We start from the raw sequence: 20178 nt of genomic DNA, 5'->3' as shown, positions 1-20178 counted from the left end.
CATAATCGGAGTAAATGCCCACAGCGAAACTACCATATTAATTTATATTACAAAATTTATATTATAAAGTTTGTTCCAAGTTTTAATGTTGTAATGTTATAATGTTGCAATTAATCTAATTTATGACCATAAAATTTTTTCCAAGTTTAATGTTGCAATTAGTCTAATTAAATAAATAGAAAGATTGTCTTTTTCTTTATTTATATTTTATTAGAATAAAAAAAATACAAACTTCGTAATATTTATATTGCAAAAAACCCCTAAAATTGATGGTTTGATGGTGTGGTCCTAGGGGTATATTTCTATGGGGGTCGACGTTCACGTTGTGGGTGATCGCGACGATTAACATCCTCTTCAGTTGTAGGTAAAGGTGTGCGAAACATGAAAGAAAAATCATATGCCCTAAACGTCATCAATGAACTTGAGTTGGGAGGAGTGTTGTATTGTGGTAGATACGACCCAGGAGGAGTGGAGTAATGCGGTAGATACGGGCCGAGAGGAGTGCTGTATTGCAGTGGTACTAAACTAAAGATATCAAACCCGAAATGATATATATTTTATGATGAGCCCGGGAAATAGTCATTGACCCGCAACACCGAATGATAAGAACTATCAGCGGAATGTGTATGTGACCGCTCGGGCTCAGCCTATATATCGGGCACTGGCTCGTATGCCCCAAGTCGATGCATGTGTGAGGGGACTACAGTCGACTGCCCACCAAGTAAATATTATTTTCCATTACTAGAGTATCATTGTATGTACTCTAACGATGGTTGTAAATCAGAAGAAATATCCATCTTAGGTCTCCGCACCATCTGATTATCCCACATTGCAATATATTTTTGGTGCACAACCCCCAATTATTTCCATGTTTTTCTTTCTTGTTAATCCTGTGAATCTTCCTCAATTGCATTGGTGAAGCTAGGATATACTAGATGTAACAAAACTGCCAGAGTACTCGATCCCCGTGGTACCACTCGACTGTCTAGAAATTGATAATTGGTGCGTTAATGCACCACATGTAAGAATGAATGTAGGCATACGGGGGTATAACAGCCGTAATTTTTGGTCTCCGATACGGCATCTAGATAAACTGTACGATTAATAAAATGGTTAAAATTTAACATGATTCGAGTAAGATATACAAAGTAATTACATGTCACGAATATTTGAATAACTTACCCATTCCCTGGCATGTTGTTCAATCATCAGACAATATATCGGGACAGTGTATGACCTCTTGATACCTGGATAAAAACTCCATTTATGAAAAACATTACATGTTAGAATAGTAAAGTTAGAATAGTATCATTAGAGAAAAAATGTCAATTAATTGCTATAACAAGTTAAATTTTATCACCTGTTTATTAGTGGAAATACGTATGCTTGGTGCCTAACCGTTGCCAAGAATGACATCCGATAAAGAGCCCATGACTGCAGCAATATAAGGCATCTGCCTATGTCTACGGCATCAGGCTTTCTCGTCTGACAAAGCTCATGATACCCCAACTATACGAGTGAACATTCTGCAAATAAGCTAATCGGGGTAAATACATCAAAGGAACTCTGTTGTTATTCCCATCCGACATCAGTACACCCTCTATAATATGCATAATGTACGCTCAAGCTGCGCATATCACCTCATGCTCAGTGGCATTAATTGATAAATGTTCAAAATTGGCTTCTAGTCATGAAAATTTCAAACCCATAAAATTAGACTCAGCATCGTTGGGCGAGACTTCTAGTAAACTATAACAAAGGGCGGCTGGCTCAACTATCGTACTTACGCCCATTATGGCACTCCCGTCGATTGGGAGCCTCAATTGCAATGCAACATCCTCTAGAGTGACAGTGCATTTCCCACACGGCAAATGAAAAGTGTGGGTCTTAGGGTGCCAACGCTCGACTAATGCATATATTAAATCGTATCGCAAATCAAATGTCCGGATGAATGCTGTTGACCCGAATCCAGCTAACTCCTAGTACGACATCAGTCTTTCATCCGGAGAATATCCTATACCATTCACCCAACCCCTTAATGCGCGGTATGGCTCCTAACACTATTAAATTATAGAAAATAGTTATAATAACATAATTTATTTCTGTAAATGACGTAGAACTTTTTTAAGGGAACTCATCATTAATAAATAATAATATATTACCATATTATTAACTGTGTTTGATCTGTGACCATCGTTCTTAATCAATGAACCCATTGCGATACTTGCAATTTCCAAAACAAATTTCGGTTATTAATTTCAAAGTTTGATGCATTTTAAATATTTATCAAAATACCTAAATTTTATATATTGCTTTTAATTACAAAAAATACCAAACAGCTTTTGTCCACATCATATTTTTTGCTATACAACATTAACAAAATAAATATATCTTATAAATTCGAACTCAAACTCCAACTCAATGGTCCCATTCACAAATTATATCTCAATGATTTAATCTTTTACCTACATAAAAATAAAAGAAAAATATTAAAATAATAAAAATAACATGCCAATAAAAAACAAAAACATAACGTAAACTATCTCAACATAATAAATACAAATATTTTTATTGTTATTTTAAAATGATAATAACTAAAATGTATTAGTTTAAAATATAATTTATATAATAAGATGCCAACTTAATTATTGTCAAAAATATATTTTTTTGCATAGAAGGATTCAAAAGAAATTTCATTTATAATATTTATAAAAAACATAAAATAAAATTTAAAAACATAAACTCTTATTCTCAATTATAAAATCTTAAAAATTAGAACATATAAACTAATTCCTAATTTATCTCATAAATTCCAACTCAATGGTCCCAATCACAAATTCCATATCAATGGTCTCATCTTTTACCTATATAAAAATAAAAAATTATATTAAAATAATTAAAATAACATGCCAAATAAATTACATAAAAATAAATCTAATCAACCTAAAACACACATAACAAATAAATTACATAAAAATAAAACATTCTTTGTACATAATATAAATAGGTTTTTTACTTCAATAAATATCAAAAATAAATTATGAATGAATGAAAATATAAAATAAATACAAATAAACCTTAATAGCACTTTTTAACCAAATAATACATTAAAAATAAAATTAAAAATTAAATCCAATTAATCAACAATAATAACAACAAAAACAAATTAAATTATTATTAATTTATAACAAAAAAATATATTTTTTTAAACACCTAACTTTCCTTAAACAACGAAATTTCCTTTCCTTTTCTATTTATTTTTTTTCCCTTCCATTCCCTTCTCGCCCTCTCCTTCTCCTTCTTTTCTTCTTCTTTCTCTCTTTCGGCTGGCTAAAAATGGCCATTGGGGGACCTTATAATGGTCACCAAACAAGTCACGGGCCTTCATGCATGACATGTTCCATCGTGCAGCAACCGGTGCTGTCTCGTCCCATCATCACTTTTTTTTTCATCAATATTTTTTTTTAATTTTTCATGTTAGAAATAAGGTGGTGCCGCCTATATATCACTCTCTACCACTTTAAATGTATCATTTTAATTCATAACTTTTGAAATATGTCATTTTATTTTTTTTAATTTTATATTATTTTAGAAAAAAATCCGACTTTTACGTTTACTCCTTAAAAATTAAGAAATCAAATAATTATAAATTATTATTACCTAATCATGATCCAACGAAATCGGAGTATTCAACCGAACAACAAACGCTCCACCGAAAAGAATGATGTGGCACTTTCAGACAAGACAGAAAGCTCTAAATCTTTGTTCCAAAAATAGTAAAACCACCCACCCAAAAAACAAATTTTGCGAGAAGAAAGCTAAATTCTAGGAGGAAAAAAATCCGTTAATTGGTTTTAGCCTTTAAATTCCCTCCTCTCACTTTTACTTCTCTGAAACGCCCACTCCCCCACCAAAGTTTTTTTTTTTAAAAAGAATTGCAGCTTTACTGCTTATGATTTACGAATGTACTCCGATATGACCCAATCTTGATGCTTTGACATATTCTTGCTTTTATCTTTTGTTTCCTTCTCTTTTACAAACTCTTAGAAATAGACCCCATTGCTAGAAAAAGGCTGGGGTCTTTTCTAGGGGTTTATTTGTTCTAAAGGTATCCTCTTTTTTTTATTTCATTTTGATCCATTTTTGTCTACTTTTCTGGGTTTTTCTCTGTTTTTTTTTCTTTGTTATGTTTTCCGTTTTTTCTTATATTATCCATTTCACATTGTTTTAATTATTTTTTTCAAAAATTAAGACAATAATTTGGTGTTAACGGTGTTTTGCAATAAAGCTGTTTTAATGGGGAGTTGCGTATCAACATCGGATAAAAGAATTACGACACAAAAAAGAAACCGCCCATGGTCAAAGAAATGTCGTGGGAAGCTTTCCGGTTCGGTCTCCGATGGAAGCAAGAAAAGGAAAAGCAATGGTTGTGTAACAGATATAGCTGTTAGCGAATATGTTCGTATGGATTTCGAGAAGGGTGCAACCACTACTTGTAGAAGATCTGAGGTTTCCAACTCTACATTCCATTTAACCCAATTGCAATGGCATCTTAGCCAAATGGATGCCAAAGGTACCCAACCTCTATTTATGTTAAGAGTTTATATGCATGCTATTCGAGTTTGATTTAAAAAAATCGTTCGGCCAATTATTATTGAAAGGACTCAAGCTAACAGGCAAGTTGAATTCACTTACTACGATGCTTGAATTACTATTGCAAATTTTTAAGTTTAATCGAGCCAATTTGAGCACTATGATTAGGGTTGTAAATGTTCATTTATTTATTTTTAAGTTTATTTGTGTCTGGTTTGTGGTCATCAAGGTTTAAAATTATATATATGCTAAATGGTTTATTAAATGAGTTTGTTCACGAACATAAACAAACTGAAGAAGCTTTGTTAGTGTTCGGTTGATTTATTTAGCTTAATACACGAACAAAAATGAAACTCCTAAGTTGATAAAAATGAAATTTGATTCAAACATTGTATTGAAAAGGAGTATGGTACTTTGCAGTATCTTGCCATGAGGATACTTGGTTTGATTCAGTTAGTATTATGGAATCGGAATCAGATGAGGAGTTCATCAGTGTTTTTGGAGGTAACAAGCAGATTTCACCTCTCTATATGTTTGAGTAGCATAGGGAATATATGATTATGAGGTAACCTTTTTATTTTTAGATGGTTTTCCAACAATGGGCACTGCAATTGGGAATATATCAAGCGCTCAAGTACTTCAATACGGAGCTTCATCATGCTTCGTGGAAGGCAAGTGCAAATACGAACAATACCATGAAAGTTACTTGAAAATTGACGGTGGTAGATTGAGCAAAGAAGAAACGAGAGAATCCAACGCTCGGTTTTCAACCATGAGTAGCCATGGTCATGAGCTTTCGCGCTTTGGAAAGGAGGCCGATGACTGGAAGAAGAAGAAGCTATTGGATTGTTCTCATGGAAGCTTTAAAAGTGTGAAAGATGAAAGGCGGTCTGGCTTTTGTAAAATGCTTCCTTCTATCAATTTCAATGAGAAGATTTTGGCAACTAATATGGCTTCCCAATCTCAAAGACGAAAATCTGCCGTTTATCGGCTATCTGTTAAGAGGACTTCATGTGATGCAGAAGAATGTAAGTTCTTTTCATGTTTCAACATACTCATCTATATCTAACACTCACATCTGCATGTGCAGATTCATCGAAACAATTTTTATATCGTCCAAGAGCAGGATATGCAATTCCATGCAGCAAGGATGAGAAAGCAAATAGAGACTGTTGGTCTCAGATTCCATCTTCAAAATTTCAACTTCGTGGCGAGACCTATTTTAAGTACGATGACTCTTATTTATGTTGCTTGGGTTCTTCATTTTTTCTGACATGCTTATGATTTATTTGGCATACAGAGATAAAAGGAAGTGTCCTGCATCCGATTTCTCCCCATATACTCCCATAGGTGTTGATTTATTCATATGCCCAAGAAAGATAAATCACATTGCTCAACATGTAGAGCTTCCTTATTTCAAACCAAATGGGAAAATCCCTCCTCTTCTAATTGTAAACATTCAAGTATGTTTTGGAATGGGTTTGACTCGATGTTATCCTGCTTTCTTATATCAATATCGTACTCATTATGTATGCTTTCGCAGTTGCCGACTTATCCTGCTGCAATGTTCCTCGGCGATGGCGACGGTGAAGGAATGAGCCTTGTTCTTTATTTCAAAGTTTCCGAGGATTTCGACAATAACATCTCTCCTCAATGTTTGGAAACCATCAAGGTAAACTTTATCAAATTTATGTAATATTGATTAAGACACGAGGGCATGATCTTCTAAGAAGTTTTTGAATTTGGTTCAGAAATTTGTTGATGATGAAGTGGAGAAAGTGAAAGGGTTTACGAAAGATTCCAACGTTCTTTTCAGAGAAAGGTTGAAGATCATGGCCGGGTTGGTTAATCCTGATGATCTCAATTTGAATTCTACGGAAAAGAAACTGGTCAATGCTTATAATGAAAAACCTGTTCTCTCACGCCCTCAACACAATTTTTTTAAGGTATTTCTCAATTTGACGGTACCACGTTCTTACTCTTCGTCACAATCATACTTGGCATGAAAGGATGCCACTAAATATGACACCCCACACTTGAAGCAATTTAGACTATTTCACACCAAAATCACCAAACCATCTAAAATCTAGAATAAGCACAAAATTGATATTTAGAGTACATTATTTGGATATATGCTGGTTCAATTGGTGTCCATGAACACTTTCATGAATCTTCAGAAGTGATTAGGGATTTCGTGCTGAAACACTAAGTGAAGTCGCAACATAGAACTAAGAGACGTCGCGACATCCCTACATGTATTAAATATATATATATCGGTATATTCGATACTTGCATCTGAATCGTGGCACCATAAATGAGGTAGAAGGTTGTTGATTGTGTCTATGATTATGATTGTAGGGTTCGAATTACTTCGAGATTGATTTAGACATACATCGCTTCAGTTTCATATCGAGGAAGGGACTTGAATCGTTTCGAGATCGTTTGAAAAATGGAATACTTGATCTCGGTTTAACCATCCAGGTAACAAAACAATAATAATCTGATCGTGTTTTGTAGTCTAAATCCATTGTGATCTAATGATTGTTTGACATATGATGATTAGCAGGCACAAAAACAGGAAGAATTGCCAGAGCAAGTGTTGTGTTGTTTGAGGTTGAACAAGATGGACTTCTCGGATAATGGTCAAATCCCCACACTTATGACAATGGATGAATAAACATATTTTAAAAAGCTTAGCCACTGCAACATATTTTAACAGAACAAAGAGAAGAAACATCTTTTTACTGTAAATGTACTGATTAAACGTTTTATTTGGGTTGAAATAACATTGTAACACAAAATCCCCTATATTACTATACATTGCATTTTAGTTCTTCTATTGAAAAATGGACTGGTTAGTTTCTTACGTTAGATGAGTGAGTAAAATAGTCCCTCCGTTAAAATTAGCACTTAACTTTTACACATTTATTCAATTTGACCCCTTTATTGGAAGTAAACTAGAAAAGTTTGAGACTGATAAGGCTAACAAATTTTCTAACGGGTCGATATTGTTATTTTTTAATAAAAAAATTATAATTTTAAATTTTTATTACTTTTTTAATAAATTTTCTTTATAAATTTTATGATTTTTAATAATTTTTTAATTTTAAAAGGGTTTAATTGTTTTTTTAATTTGTTACTAAGGCCATTTTGACCCTTTAACTTTGTTAGTTTAAAAATTTCTAATTTGTTTCCAATAAAAGAGTAGAGGTCAAATTAAATAATTGTGTAAATGTTAAGGGCTAAATTTGTTATTATACATTATATATATGCACCAAATTTTAATGGATGGGCTATTTTGCTCACCTATCTAATATACAGTGTTAATTTGGCCATTTGTTCAATAGAAGAACTAAAATGCAATCCAAAGTATAGTAGAGGAGATTTGACTATACTTTTATCCATTCTTTACCATTTTTTCCCTTTTGTGCATGTTTGTTTTTCATTGGCTTGCAAGTTTAAATTTACCATTAATTAAATGTTAAAGTGCAAAAGTTAGTAGTATATATTTTATAATAAAATTTAAACTAAAAAATATCTTTAATTATTAAAGACCATGTCCTACTAGGATATACTACCCATATTAAAGACATGGAAATGAATTTTTCGAATTAAATGAAATTGAAAATGAAAATATATCATTTCATCATAGTGAATAGTTGAATGTGGATACATTAAATATATTTTTCCATGGAATTTTTTACGGTAAAGTTGTCATGATTTTAATTTAATTGAAAATATATTGAGAAGTTTATTTTGGGAAATAGAAAAACAAATATTAGGTTGGATCAAATTATAAAGTATTGAGTTAAAAGCCCAAAAGTATTAATTTTATATTTATTCAATTTGGTCCCTAATGTAACAAAGTTGACAAATAAGTTAAAATAACTTACAATCTATTCTCTTTGGTTTGCACAACCGAAAAAATATTCTAAGTGTCTACAAGAAGGTAAAAAAAAAAAGAGACTGTATCAAGAATTATGTACAAAAAAATATGGGACTATCTTCTGGTGTCGAGGAAATTGCACGTATAGAGATTCAAAAAAGACTGGAATCTAATTCAGGTGATAATCTATATGAGATTTCCTAAATTATTAATTGAAGATAAGCCACGAAAACTCGAAGAACTACAGATGAATGTGTAAAAAGAACTTAATTGTATGAACCGAAAACTCAACATTGCTATTACAAGAATTGGAAATCCTTTTCATATTCTTAGCTTAAAATCTATCAACCTAATTCTTCAAGAAATCAACTATGAAAACTTTCTAAAACTTTAGCAGTTTTACAAATTAGTACATGAGCTAACTAAATCAAGCTCTCATGACCTCAAATGTATAAAAGTTATAAAGAAAAAAAACTTGAAATTACCTACTAATCAATGGCCTAATGTTTCAACATTTTCCTTAGTTTTTGAGTTACGATAATGGAGAACGGTGAAAGATGAAGATGACATCTTTCCACTAATTTAATATATTTATAGTTAGATTAAAACCTAATTAATTTAATTTAATTAATTTTAACATAGTTTAATTAATTTAATACAACATTAATCAATCTTAGTAGAATCCTTCATCACCATCCACTGTTATATAATTAAAAATAGTTTAATTACCATTTTGGACCTTTAGTTAATTTCTATTTAAGTCATCAAGTATTTGATCAATTAAAATCTATAACAATTGGACTTTACAATTTAGTTCCTGAGCTATAATTAACTGTCAATTCAACAAAATCACTATACCAATATTTAATATATTTTTATATAAGCTTCATAAATATTCATATGTAATATTTACGGATTCAATTTACGGAAATAAGGTTCCGAAACCGCATTTTCCGATACCACTGAATATCAGGTCGTTACAGATTAAGCTTTAACCTATAAATTACTGGATCAATTATTAAATAAATCATTCACTGAGTGAGACTCCACATAGTAAGATTGTTTCCGAATTACGTACGTTTTCAAACTTTACTCTCTTTACTTTTTGCCTTTCTTCGTTATATTGTTTCGACTCGTGCCTGGACATCAGATTAGATATCAGTTTGAACAAGAAGCAAATTGATTGGGTTTACAATTACGAGGTGAGGAAAAGATTTAATCTAAGATGAATAAGGATTAAGAAAATAGGACAGCAATGATTTCATATTTGATGTTGAGTATGGTAATAAAAACTAGTATTTGATTTGCATGCAGCCATGTATGAATATTAATAGCTTGTTCATGTAATTTGTAAAGCACCTGCTTTTTAAAGCTTTGTTTTCTACTCTGTTTTTCATCAAAAATAGCTAAAACATGGTTTGATTGAAACCTACCAAGTTAAACTACAATAAAGTTTCACTGGAATGGAATAATATTGTAATGAAATAAAACTGTAATGGAATAGAGTTGTAATCAGTGATTCAATTGTTTGGTTGAATGTAATGGAATATAACTGTAATAGTATTATTGTGTTTGGTTGAATAAAATAAATTTGTAATAGTATAAAGAAAAAAGCTAAAATGGCCGAATACCCTTAGCAAAAAAAATTTAGGTAAATGATTCTTATTATTAAATTTTAATAAGATTATTATAATATATAATTTAATAACATTCTTAATATAATTATTTTTATATTAAAATATTTAAAATATTTTATTTATTACATTTTAACATAATACACTATTATTTAAATCCACTGCTTCTCAATTTATCTCTATTATAGTTGACACAGAATTATGTTTTTATTTTTGTAAAATATTATCCTTTAATTAAATTTAGTGATCATTTTGTAATTTTTAAAAATTAAATGATAAAAATATAAACTTACTAATAATTTAATTACTTGAGTGCAATTTACCCATAAAATCCCACCAAATACCAAAGCCACTGATGCTTCAACCAGTAAACTCTCCTATAAAGCAACAATCAGTAATTAATTTCCTTCGGTTACCTAAATAGTCCCCTTCTCAACCTTCTTCAACCTTTCATTTCTTGCAAAAATGCCCTTTCCAGATTCTACATCCACCCAAGACTCCCCTCCCTTGAATCAGAAAACATATGTTCAAAGCAATAAACATATGCCAGTCTCTGGCAAAATCAGGAACTTCGGCTTGCAGGCATTGATGTATTCCTCGTTTTAATCCTTCAACATTCCAACATTTTTATTTTATCTAAAATGATAAAATATTTATCCTTCCATTCTTATCTACTTATTATGCTTAAAAATTTTGGATCCCAAGATTCCCAAAGAGCATCTAGCCAGGGCTTTCTTTTTTGCCTTAAAGACCAAACTGTAACAAAGATGAAGAAACATGTAAGCTACTTAAAAAATTTAAGCAGATTCTGTTCCTTTAGGTGTTCCTGTAGATGGGTTGTTGTTCTTTTCTTTGTATTTTGTTTGAGTGTTTGAGATTGAGATGATTTGAGTCTTTTTTTTTTTAAAGATAAATGTTATAAAATTTTTTTTTGCCATGGTTTACTTACTGCAATGTTCAGGTTAAAGTGTTGCTATTTTTTTATTATCAATTTTCTTTGTTTAACTTTGGAGTTTTAAATTATTTTCTGCATGGGTAAATTGGGTAAAACAAAAAGAAATATATTCCGGGAATCGCCAAATAACCTATTCAGAGGTGGGCGTGCCTAATGATGATTACGGGACTGAATGGTTATTCAGCCAACCAAACACCTGCTTCACTGTGGTGGGATGAATACACCTGGAATGACTTAGCCATTCAGGTGAACCAAACATGGTGTAAAAGTATATTTTTTAAATTTAGGAAAGTTAGGATTTTTAGAAATTAGATATATATTTTTGAAATTTTAGATTTTTATGTAATTTTCATTTGACTTTTTAAATTTTTCCTTGTAATTTTATTAGAATTAGGTCAAATTGAGATAATGCGTAAATATCGAGGGTTAAAATTTTTTTATAATCATGATCAAATTGAAAAATATGTATTAATTGTTAAATTTATTATTATATCAATTTTAGAATTGTCACGGTAGTTAATAGAATTGGACCAAAAAAAAAAATACAAACACATAGGGGAGAGTAATTTCTGGTTAAAATCGAGAAACTCGACTAAACCGACCCAACCAGTTTGAGAAGTTTTTTCAGTTATGGGTTCAATTTTGTTATTTTTTTTTATTGGTAACTAGTTTTAGAATTTTCAAATTGACTCGACTGAAAAGACAGACTTAATTTAATATATTTTTAATTATTTAAAATAAATTTATAATTTATAAAATAAATATATGTTATTCAAATTAAATAACTTATTCTAATAATTAAAGCCAGTTAATTTAATTACCTAAAATCAATCTAATTATGTCTGTTTTTTATCTTTAATTCAGTTGGGTCGTTTTTTTTTGATAGTGGGTTAAGTGGGTTTAATAAGAAAATGACCAAAAGACCGAATACTCTCCCCTACAAATACATTAATTAGGTGATATTTTATAATTTTGATGATTACAAAGATAAATTAAGGGAGGGTTTGGATGAGCGATTGAGTGCGGTGCATGCGTTTAGATAGTAATTCCATTTATTTTTTCCCTAAAAAGAGGGTCATCTTCATTTGTAATGTTTAAGCCTTCTGCTCGGAGTTGAAGATAACACGAAACTATCAGAAGAAACTAACGCATTTACACAGACAAAAACGACAAAATTAAGAATCTGAGAAACAAAAAAATCGAAAATACAATCTTTTCTCTCCAATATATGAAGTGAGAAAACAAGGGAAAGAAACAGAGGGAAATAGTGGGAAAAATGGCAGAGCAAGGAACAAGCTCAAAGCTTTCAGCTCCAACACGTCCAACAATAGCTTTGCCACCAACACCAGCCATGGACAGTTTGTTTTCAGATGGTTCAGGGCTAAGCCCAGGACCTATGACACTGGTTTCAGCTTTTTTTTCCAACCAGGACTCAACAGAGAATAGGCCTTTCTCTCAGCTATTAGCCGGTGCTATGGCTTCACCTGGATATAGATTACCGTACAATTCAATGGATGGTTCATTCATGGATGTGTGTTTTAAAGATGGAGGTGAAAAAAGATCTGAACCTTTGAACTTTGGTGTTCCTAACTCTGCTTTGTTCACTGTGCCTCCTAGGCTAAGCCCTTCTGGCTTGCTTAATTCTCCAGCCTTCTATTGCCTTTCTCCACAGGTAAATTGAGTTCAATTATGTTCTTTTAGTTATGGTTTAGGATTCAATTTTTGTTCCATAATTTGTGCAGAGTCCTTTCGGAATATCCCACCAGCAAGCATTGGCACAGGTTACCGCTCAAGCTGCCATAGCACAATCCTTAAATCATGAAGAAACTTCATCTCAGATGGCTCCTTCAGCTTCTGGCCTTCAAAGTTCTACAATGGAGTACGCTGAAGCTTCTCAATTTGACGGAAAAAATCAGCCTTCTGTTGCCGTGGATAAACCTGCTGAAGATGGCTACAACTGGCGTAAGTATGGACAGAAGCCAATTAAAGGCTGTGAATATTCGAGAAGCTACTATAAATGTACGCATTTGAAATGCCCTGTCAAGAAGAAGGTTGAGCGATCTACAGATGGCCTAATAACTGAGATTCTATACAAAGGTGCACACAATCATGAAAAGCCTCAACCAAACAAACAAGGGACGGGCAGTAGCGACGGAAATGCGAATTCACAGGCTCCTGAACTAGGTTCTCTGGGTTTAACCGGAAACTTGAACAAGTTAAATGCTGTTGTACCAGTGTGTTCGATACCTGGGAAAAATCATGAATCAACTGAAGCTGCAGAATTACCTGGATCAAGTGAGAATGAGGAACACTGTGACGAAGAGGGTAGAGACGAAAGAGATAATAATGATGAACCGAATCCGAAAAGAAGGTGAGTTTCAAATCAAATGTAATTGATCATGCAAATTTATGTATCTTTACCATCAATAGTTCTTATTGCAGTGTGCTTTTGACTGCAGGAATGCTGCTACGGAAGCTGCGATAGCCTTCTCACATAAGACAGTCACGGAACCGAAAATTGTTGTGCAAACGAGAAGTGAAGTTGAACTCTTAGATGATGGCTATCGGTGGCGCAAATATGGTCAGAAAGTTGTCAAAGGGAACCCTCATCCAAGGTACAATGGACTATCATATAATTTTCTTTATCTATGGTTCTATTCTAGGCTGCTCTGACTCGTCATTCTTCAAGTACCCTTGTTTGACACCTGTGTTTGGCACATATTGAGACATGGGTCTGGGGATATGAACCAGTTGAAAACATGGTGTTTAGCATTGGTATGAACCTTTGAGTGCATTACAATGGCAAACTGACATCTTAGAATTTATCTTCAAAGCAGTATGATCTATTTTCATGGAGCATTTTAATACTAGGCATACACCGATAGGACTGCTAATGATTGTGACCTACATTAATCGGACTTGGGGCATGAGTCTCGGTCACAGTTGATGATCTACTTCACCATCTGGTGCTATTTGTTTTGCTTTTTGAGCTCTATATTTCAATCACAAGTAGTTTAATGTTTCGGTTTCATTTCTGATACATCTAAGTTATTCCAACAGGAGCTACTACAAATGCACGAATGAAGGATGCAATGTTCGGAAACATGTGGAAAGAGCTTCCATGGATCCGAGAGCTGTCATAACAACATACGAGGGAAAACATAATCATGATGTCCCAACTTCCCGAAACAGTGTCCACACGCAGCTAACAACAATTTGCCGCAGCCAAAACCATACAAGGTGATGGCAGAGAAGCATCCTTTACTTGGAGAGATGGATTTCGGAACAAATGCAAAGGGCAGAAAGGGTGAAAATAAGAGTGCAACTCCCCTGAGGTCCGGTTGCTGATATGTGCCAACTAACAACGAGTATGCATATGGCAGAAAGGGTGAAACGACTGGCTGCTGAGCCATAATTTGACTAGCTGAAGTGCCGTATTGACAGTCCAATTTTGTATAAGTAATGTTGTATATTTGTTTTACACTCTTAGGTAAGGTGTTATTCAAGTTACCAAGCTTGTTTCTGTTGATTTATAATGCATTAGATTCAAACATTCTGATGTATAGGCCAAGTAATCAATTCAAAAGCCAGGGTCCCCTCTTATCTGTCAATGATCTACAGATACCAGTTTGTATTGATCAATATTAGTAAGGCTGGTTCTTGGTTGCGTTTGGGAAGTCAAAAGTGCTTTCTCATCGCAGAAGCAACAATTAACTTTTGGCGTTAAAACTGTAATGAAAAAGTGCTTTTCCACCCAAATCTAAAACCTCGAACTCTTTCTAAAAATTCAATACTTCAATTTACTTTGTTTTGCAACTTCATTGGTCCTCTCTCTTATCGCATGCTTCCTTTGCAGTTTCACAAGTCATTAACCTTGTGTATATAGATGGCTTATGTTTCACGAACTGTTGAGCATAAGGACCTTTTACACTGCTTCGTATATATAGGCATAGCTTATCAAGTTTTTCAATAAAAAAAACTTCCGACTTTGACTTGAAATATGCTCAAACACCAATTATAAGATAATTGTAATTAATAAATATATTGCCATTATTATTTTCAGTATTTTTTTATTTCTATGTTAAATAAACTGTTTAATAATAATCAAGTATTATTATGGTTTGGACAATAATAATGTATTGAAATTAATATCCGCTTGATTAGTGATGAGATGTTACGATATGTGATATCAAGTCAACACATAAGTATATGTTAGAGAATTATATATTGGATTGACCCACCATGAGAATGCTTCTTAGATTATCATGTAATAGTCACATCATTTCTTATAGTGAGAATTATATGCATGATTCTTAGATTTGAGATTGTCATAGTTCCAACATTATCACTCGTATGCTTTGATACAGTCAAATGTCTTCCGTAAATGATTATACTATAAAGACTAATATTGGATATATACCACAATCTATGTAGTGATATATGAATTATCAAGATAAGATTTGTTCCTCCTACGTGATGGGAGTATATCTCGATCCTCCTTAATTAGGTAAGAGTAGAAATGCACGATGGTGCTCAAATGATTTCATATCAGATATCAAACTCATTTCTTAATCTTAGCCTACTCGGGATCCAAGAAACAAAGATTGGACTATACAAGTGTAATTGCTCCATGACTTATGTTCAATCCGGATATCACAGATAAAAAGATATACTATATGATTATATTATCACATAAATGTTATGTTATGTTCAATCTGGACAATACTCAAGTTGAATTCATCTTGAATCCGTTTATAAATTTATTCGCTTGTGCCTTTCATAGTGTAACTTACCTAATCCTAAGTAAGTAATTGAGTATTTGTATATAACTCGTATATTTTGATGTATTAAAAACCTGAGTTAAATTTGTTTATGAAAAAAGAACGTGATCACAGTCATGTTTCTATACTATGGTGATTCCACATAGGCTAATGAGGTGGAAAATATTGCACCGAGGCATGATTTCATTGGTCCAAATTTTCTGTTGATTTATTTAAACGTAAAAGGATTAAACCATTTAGCGTTTCACACTGTAAGTCCTGATTTGAAAAAAAAATTAAAAGGATTAAAGTGAAAAATTAATATAAAAGTAGGAGAAATTATTTTATAGATCCTTTTCACATAATTAAATATTTAATGACATTCCAGCAAATTTTTTCATGTAATTAACACATAATTTTGATAATTTTTAAGCTTCTTAAACCCTGAACTCAAACCCCAAATCCGAATCTAAACATTAAACCGAAGATTTGAGGTTTAAAATTCAAGATTTGGGAATCGAAGTTTAAAGTTAAAAAGTTACCAAATTTATGTATTAATAACATAGAAAAATTATTAAAAAGAAATTGATGTGGTAGGGAGGGTCACAGAATAATTTGTCTAAAAGTGGAGGGGGAAATAAAATGACACGGGAAGAAAAAAAGAAAAAAAAAGAAGAAAAACTCCAAACAATGCTAATCACATGCGGAAGAAGCTATGATGCAGACGAACGAATATCATGGAAACGCGGTCTTTTCCGGCGGCGGATTCATGCCTTCTCAAGCCACTCAGACAGTCCCCGATCGTCCCTCCTCCTTGTTGTGAACGACCTACCAAGGCAGCAGAAGGCTACTGGAATAGCCACTACACAGGCTACTAGAGGGAGCACTCGGCCCAGAATGGCTTCCAAATGGCTGAAGGATTTTGTCAAGTGACACCTCAGCTAGTTGCACGTGGAAGGGAATAATGGTTCACACTCATCTCATGCAACTATCTCGGTTTTAAGGAGGAAAATACCGAAAAATATCATCATTGCAGCAATATGTTTCTGTTCTTTTCTCATCCCCTAAGTCTGTAACTTTCTTCTCTCATCTCTTTTCTACAAATTTTCCTTGTAATTCATTATAATTCCATCAAATACCAGTCCATTTTCGTCCCAAAATTACTGTTCTATTGATATTTTTATTTCTTATATTGTGAGAACGTAACATTGGTGCTTTCATTGAGCCTCCCCAACCAGGGGTGAACATCAAACTCGTCTTAAGGTTTTGGATGATAATATCAAGGCGATTGCCGATTCTCAAGTGACGATGCGTCGTGATTTTGACCTGTTAGTTTCTTCAGTGGAAGATCAGAGGCGTCTTCTTCAGGAGGTTCTGGCTAAACTCAAGGGGACATCCATTGTGGATTCTCCAGGCGCTTCTCCTTCGACGGATTCTGTTGGTTTCACTCCTTTGGGCCGTCATAAACCCGCTCCGGTACAGATGGCTCGATTTGCCGGCGACCATCCTGAACGTTGGGTAATGCAGGCAGAGCGTTACTTTGATTTTTATCAAATCAAACTGGACGATCGGGTAACAATTTCTTCGTTTTATTTTGATGGTGCTGCTTCAGATTGGTATGACTGGATTCATAGAAACAGGCAACTTACGGGCTGGCCGGCGTTCACAGCTGCTGTATTGCAGCGATTTCATTCTCAGGACCTGGAGGAACCCGAGGGAATTTTGGCAAAGTTACAGCAGAACTCTACCATGGCTCATTATCGCTCTGAGTTTGAAGCCATTACCAATCGCACGGTGCACCTTCCGACTCAGTTCTTGACTCATTGCTTTATTTTCGGGCTCCGCGCTGACATTAAACACTCCGTTTTGGTTCACAAACCAGCCACCTTGTCCGAAGCCATGCATCTAGCCTAGCTCCATGAACAACGCATTCAGCTGGAACATGGGGTACTTAAGCCCAGCTTGGGTGGTTCTAAACCATTGTTACCAACTCCCAAACAATCTCCTGGCGCTTCAGTATTTTCTTCTTCCATCCTAACAGCAACCGCAACCTTGCCCGGAGGTAACCGTGTTCCATTTCGCCGCCTTACTCCTACTGAGGTTGCTCACCGCCGTTCACAAGGCCTCTGTTATCATTGTGATGAGAAGTATGAGTGGGGTCACAAATGTAAAGCAAAATCCCACCTGTTACTCTTGGAAGAAGAGTCCGAGCCACCTGATGCTCTTGCGCCTGAACTTTTATCGCCATCTTCACCTGCTATTCCTGATTCTACCGCACTTGACACCACCTTACAGCTTCATTCTTCGATTTCTTATAATGCCCTTGCTGGAGGTTGCTCTTCTTCTACTCTTCAATTTGAGGGTACAGTTCATGGCAAATAAGTCCAGGTGTTGCTCGATGGTGGGAGCACACATAACTTTGTGCAAACCCGTGTGGCCAAGTATTTGAATCTTCCAATAACTGCCTCTCCTAGTTTTTCTGTATTGGTCGGCAGTGGAGAGCATTTAATTTGCACTGGCATTGTCAAACAAGTACCATTGGTAATTCAAGGCTGTGAAATATGCATTGATTTTTATGTCTTGCCATTAAAGGGATGGGACATGGTCCTTGGTGTTACTTGGTTATCCACCCTCGGACCAGTTATGATGGATTATGGGTCATCTGTTTTTGAGTTCAAGCATCACGGTCAGTCTATTCGATGGACAGGAGAAGCCCCATCTTCGGTTCAATCGGTACAATTTAATGGGTTGCGTCGTCTTCATCAAATCAATGCTATTGCAGAATATTTTCGTTTGGAATTGGTTTCCTCTCACCCTGTTAATTCCACGCCTCTTCCCTTGGAATTAGAACAGCTACTTGCTTCATTTGCTGATGTGTTCCTCAAACCGCAAGGTCTCCCTCCTATTCGCGCTTGTGATCATGCGATACATTTGTTGCCTGACCATGAGCCAATCAATGTTAAACCTTACCGTTATCCATATTTTCAGAAGTATGAGATTGAAAAACTAGTTGCTGAAATGCTTCGGGATGGAATTATTCGACCAAGCACTAGCCCTTTCTCTTCTCCAGTATTACTTGTGCGCAAGAAGGATGGTACGTGGCGATTTTGCGTTGACTATCGCGCCCTAAATGCCATTACCATTAAGGATCGATTTCCTATTCCATCCATTGATGAGCTTTTTGATGAGTTATATGGTGCGGTGTATTTTTCTAAATTGGATTTGTTGGCCGGCTATCATCAACTGCGAATTCGCATTGGCGATGAGTACAAAACTGCCTTTCGAACTCATGAGGGGCATTACGAATTCCTCGTAATGCCATTTGGCTTGTCCAATGCGCCATCCTCCTTTCAAAGTCTCATGAACAACATTTTTCGACCTTACTTGCGGAATTTTGTACTCGTTTTCTTTGACGATATCTTAATTTACAGCCCTTCTTGGGAGACTCACTTGGAGCACATTCGTCTTGTGTTCTCGGTTTTACGACACCATCAATTAGTGGCAAATCAATCCAAATGTATTTTTGGCCAAACTTCTATTGGATATTTGGGGCATATCATTTCTAGCCAAGGTGTATCCGTCGATCCTGATAAAATTGTTGCAATTCAAAAATGGCCATTGCCACGTTCAATTAAGGAGACTCGCGGATTTCTTGGTCTCGCGGGATACTATCGGCGCTTTGTTCAACATTTTGCCTCAATTGCAGGACCCCTTACTAATCTTCTTCGCAAAGATAACTTTCTTTGGACTGAATCTGCTACCAATGCTTTTATCAAGTTGAAAGAAGTTTTGAGTTCAGCCCCTGTCTTAGCTTTGCCGGACTTCACGAAATTATTTACAGTTGAAACAGATGCTTCTGGTACTGGGATCGGAGCCATTTTGTCCCAAGACAAGCATCCAATAGCATTTTTCAGCCAGCAACTGAGTCTTCGCATGCAACAATCCTCAACGTACCAACGTGAAATGTATGCGGTCACCCAAGCTGTTTCGAAATGGCGGCAATATTTGTTGGGGAGGAGATTTACAATTATCACTGATCAACAGCCACTTAAGAATCTCATGCAACAAGTTATACAAACCCCCGAGCAACAGAAATGGTTGAGAAAGCTTATTGGTTATGACTTTGACATTATCTATCGCCCTGGGAAGCTGAATGCTGCTGCTGACTCTCTTTCTCGCATCCCTTCCTCTCAATTGCTTGCTTTATCTACTGTGCAATTTGATCTTATTGCTGATCTTCGTGTAGCCAACTTACAACACCCTGAACTTTTGAGTATGCAGCAACGAGTGTGCGCTGACCTAGCACAATTTCCCGACTTTAGTTTCCATGAGGGGCTGTTACTATTTCGG

The 20178-nt window shown here is 34.5% G+C and overlaps 2 protein-coding genes across 3 annotated transcripts; both read left to right on the top strand.

Moving 5' to 3' along the window:
* The first annotated feature begins 3728 nt into the window (after positions 1–3728).
* LOC105766481 (uncharacterized) lies at positions 3729–7440 on the top strand. Of its 2 annotated transcripts, XM_052633266.1 has the most exons (10): positions 3729–4108; positions 4289–4573; positions 5014–5097; positions 5178–5621; positions 5684–5819; positions 5894–6056; positions 6137–6265; positions 6345–6539; positions 6952–7074; positions 7160–7440. In XM_052633266.1, exons 2-10 carry the CDS (start codon positions 4297–4299, stop codon positions 7268–7270), a joined length of 1662 nt encoding a protein of 553 aa, XP_052489226.1. In that variant the 5' UTR covers positions 3729–4108; positions 4289–4296; the 3' UTR covers positions 7271–7440. The 2 variants fall into 2 exon arrangements, with proteins under 2 accessions (XP_052489226.1, XP_012441413.1); XM_012585959.2 differs by lacking the exon at positions 3729–4108 and having other exon boundaries at positions 4136–4573.
* A 4666-nt stretch (positions 7441–12106) lies between these two features.
* Positions 12107–14679, top strand: LOC105766486 (probable WRKY transcription factor 4). The gene is given in 5 exon segments (XM_012585972.2): positions 12107–12740; positions 12811–13439; positions 13528–13683; positions 14129–14265; positions 14268–14679. Coding segments are annotated over 5 exon segments (1467 nt in total). The 5' UTR covers positions 12107–12344; the 3' UTR covers positions 14417–14679.
* The last annotated feature ends 5499 nt before the right edge of the window (positions 14680–20178 follow it).

The sequence above is a fragment of the Gossypium raimondii genome, chromosome 7 (assembly GCF_025698545.1).
Source record: "Gossypium raimondii isolate GPD5lz chromosome 7, ASM2569854v1, whole genome shotgun sequence".
In the NCBI taxonomy this organism is placed as follows: Eukaryota; Viridiplantae; Streptophyta; class Magnoliopsida; order Malvales; family Malvaceae; genus Gossypium; species Gossypium raimondii.
The sequence above is the reverse complement of the archived record's forward strand: the minus strand, read 5'-3'. Positions and strand labels throughout refer to the sequence as shown.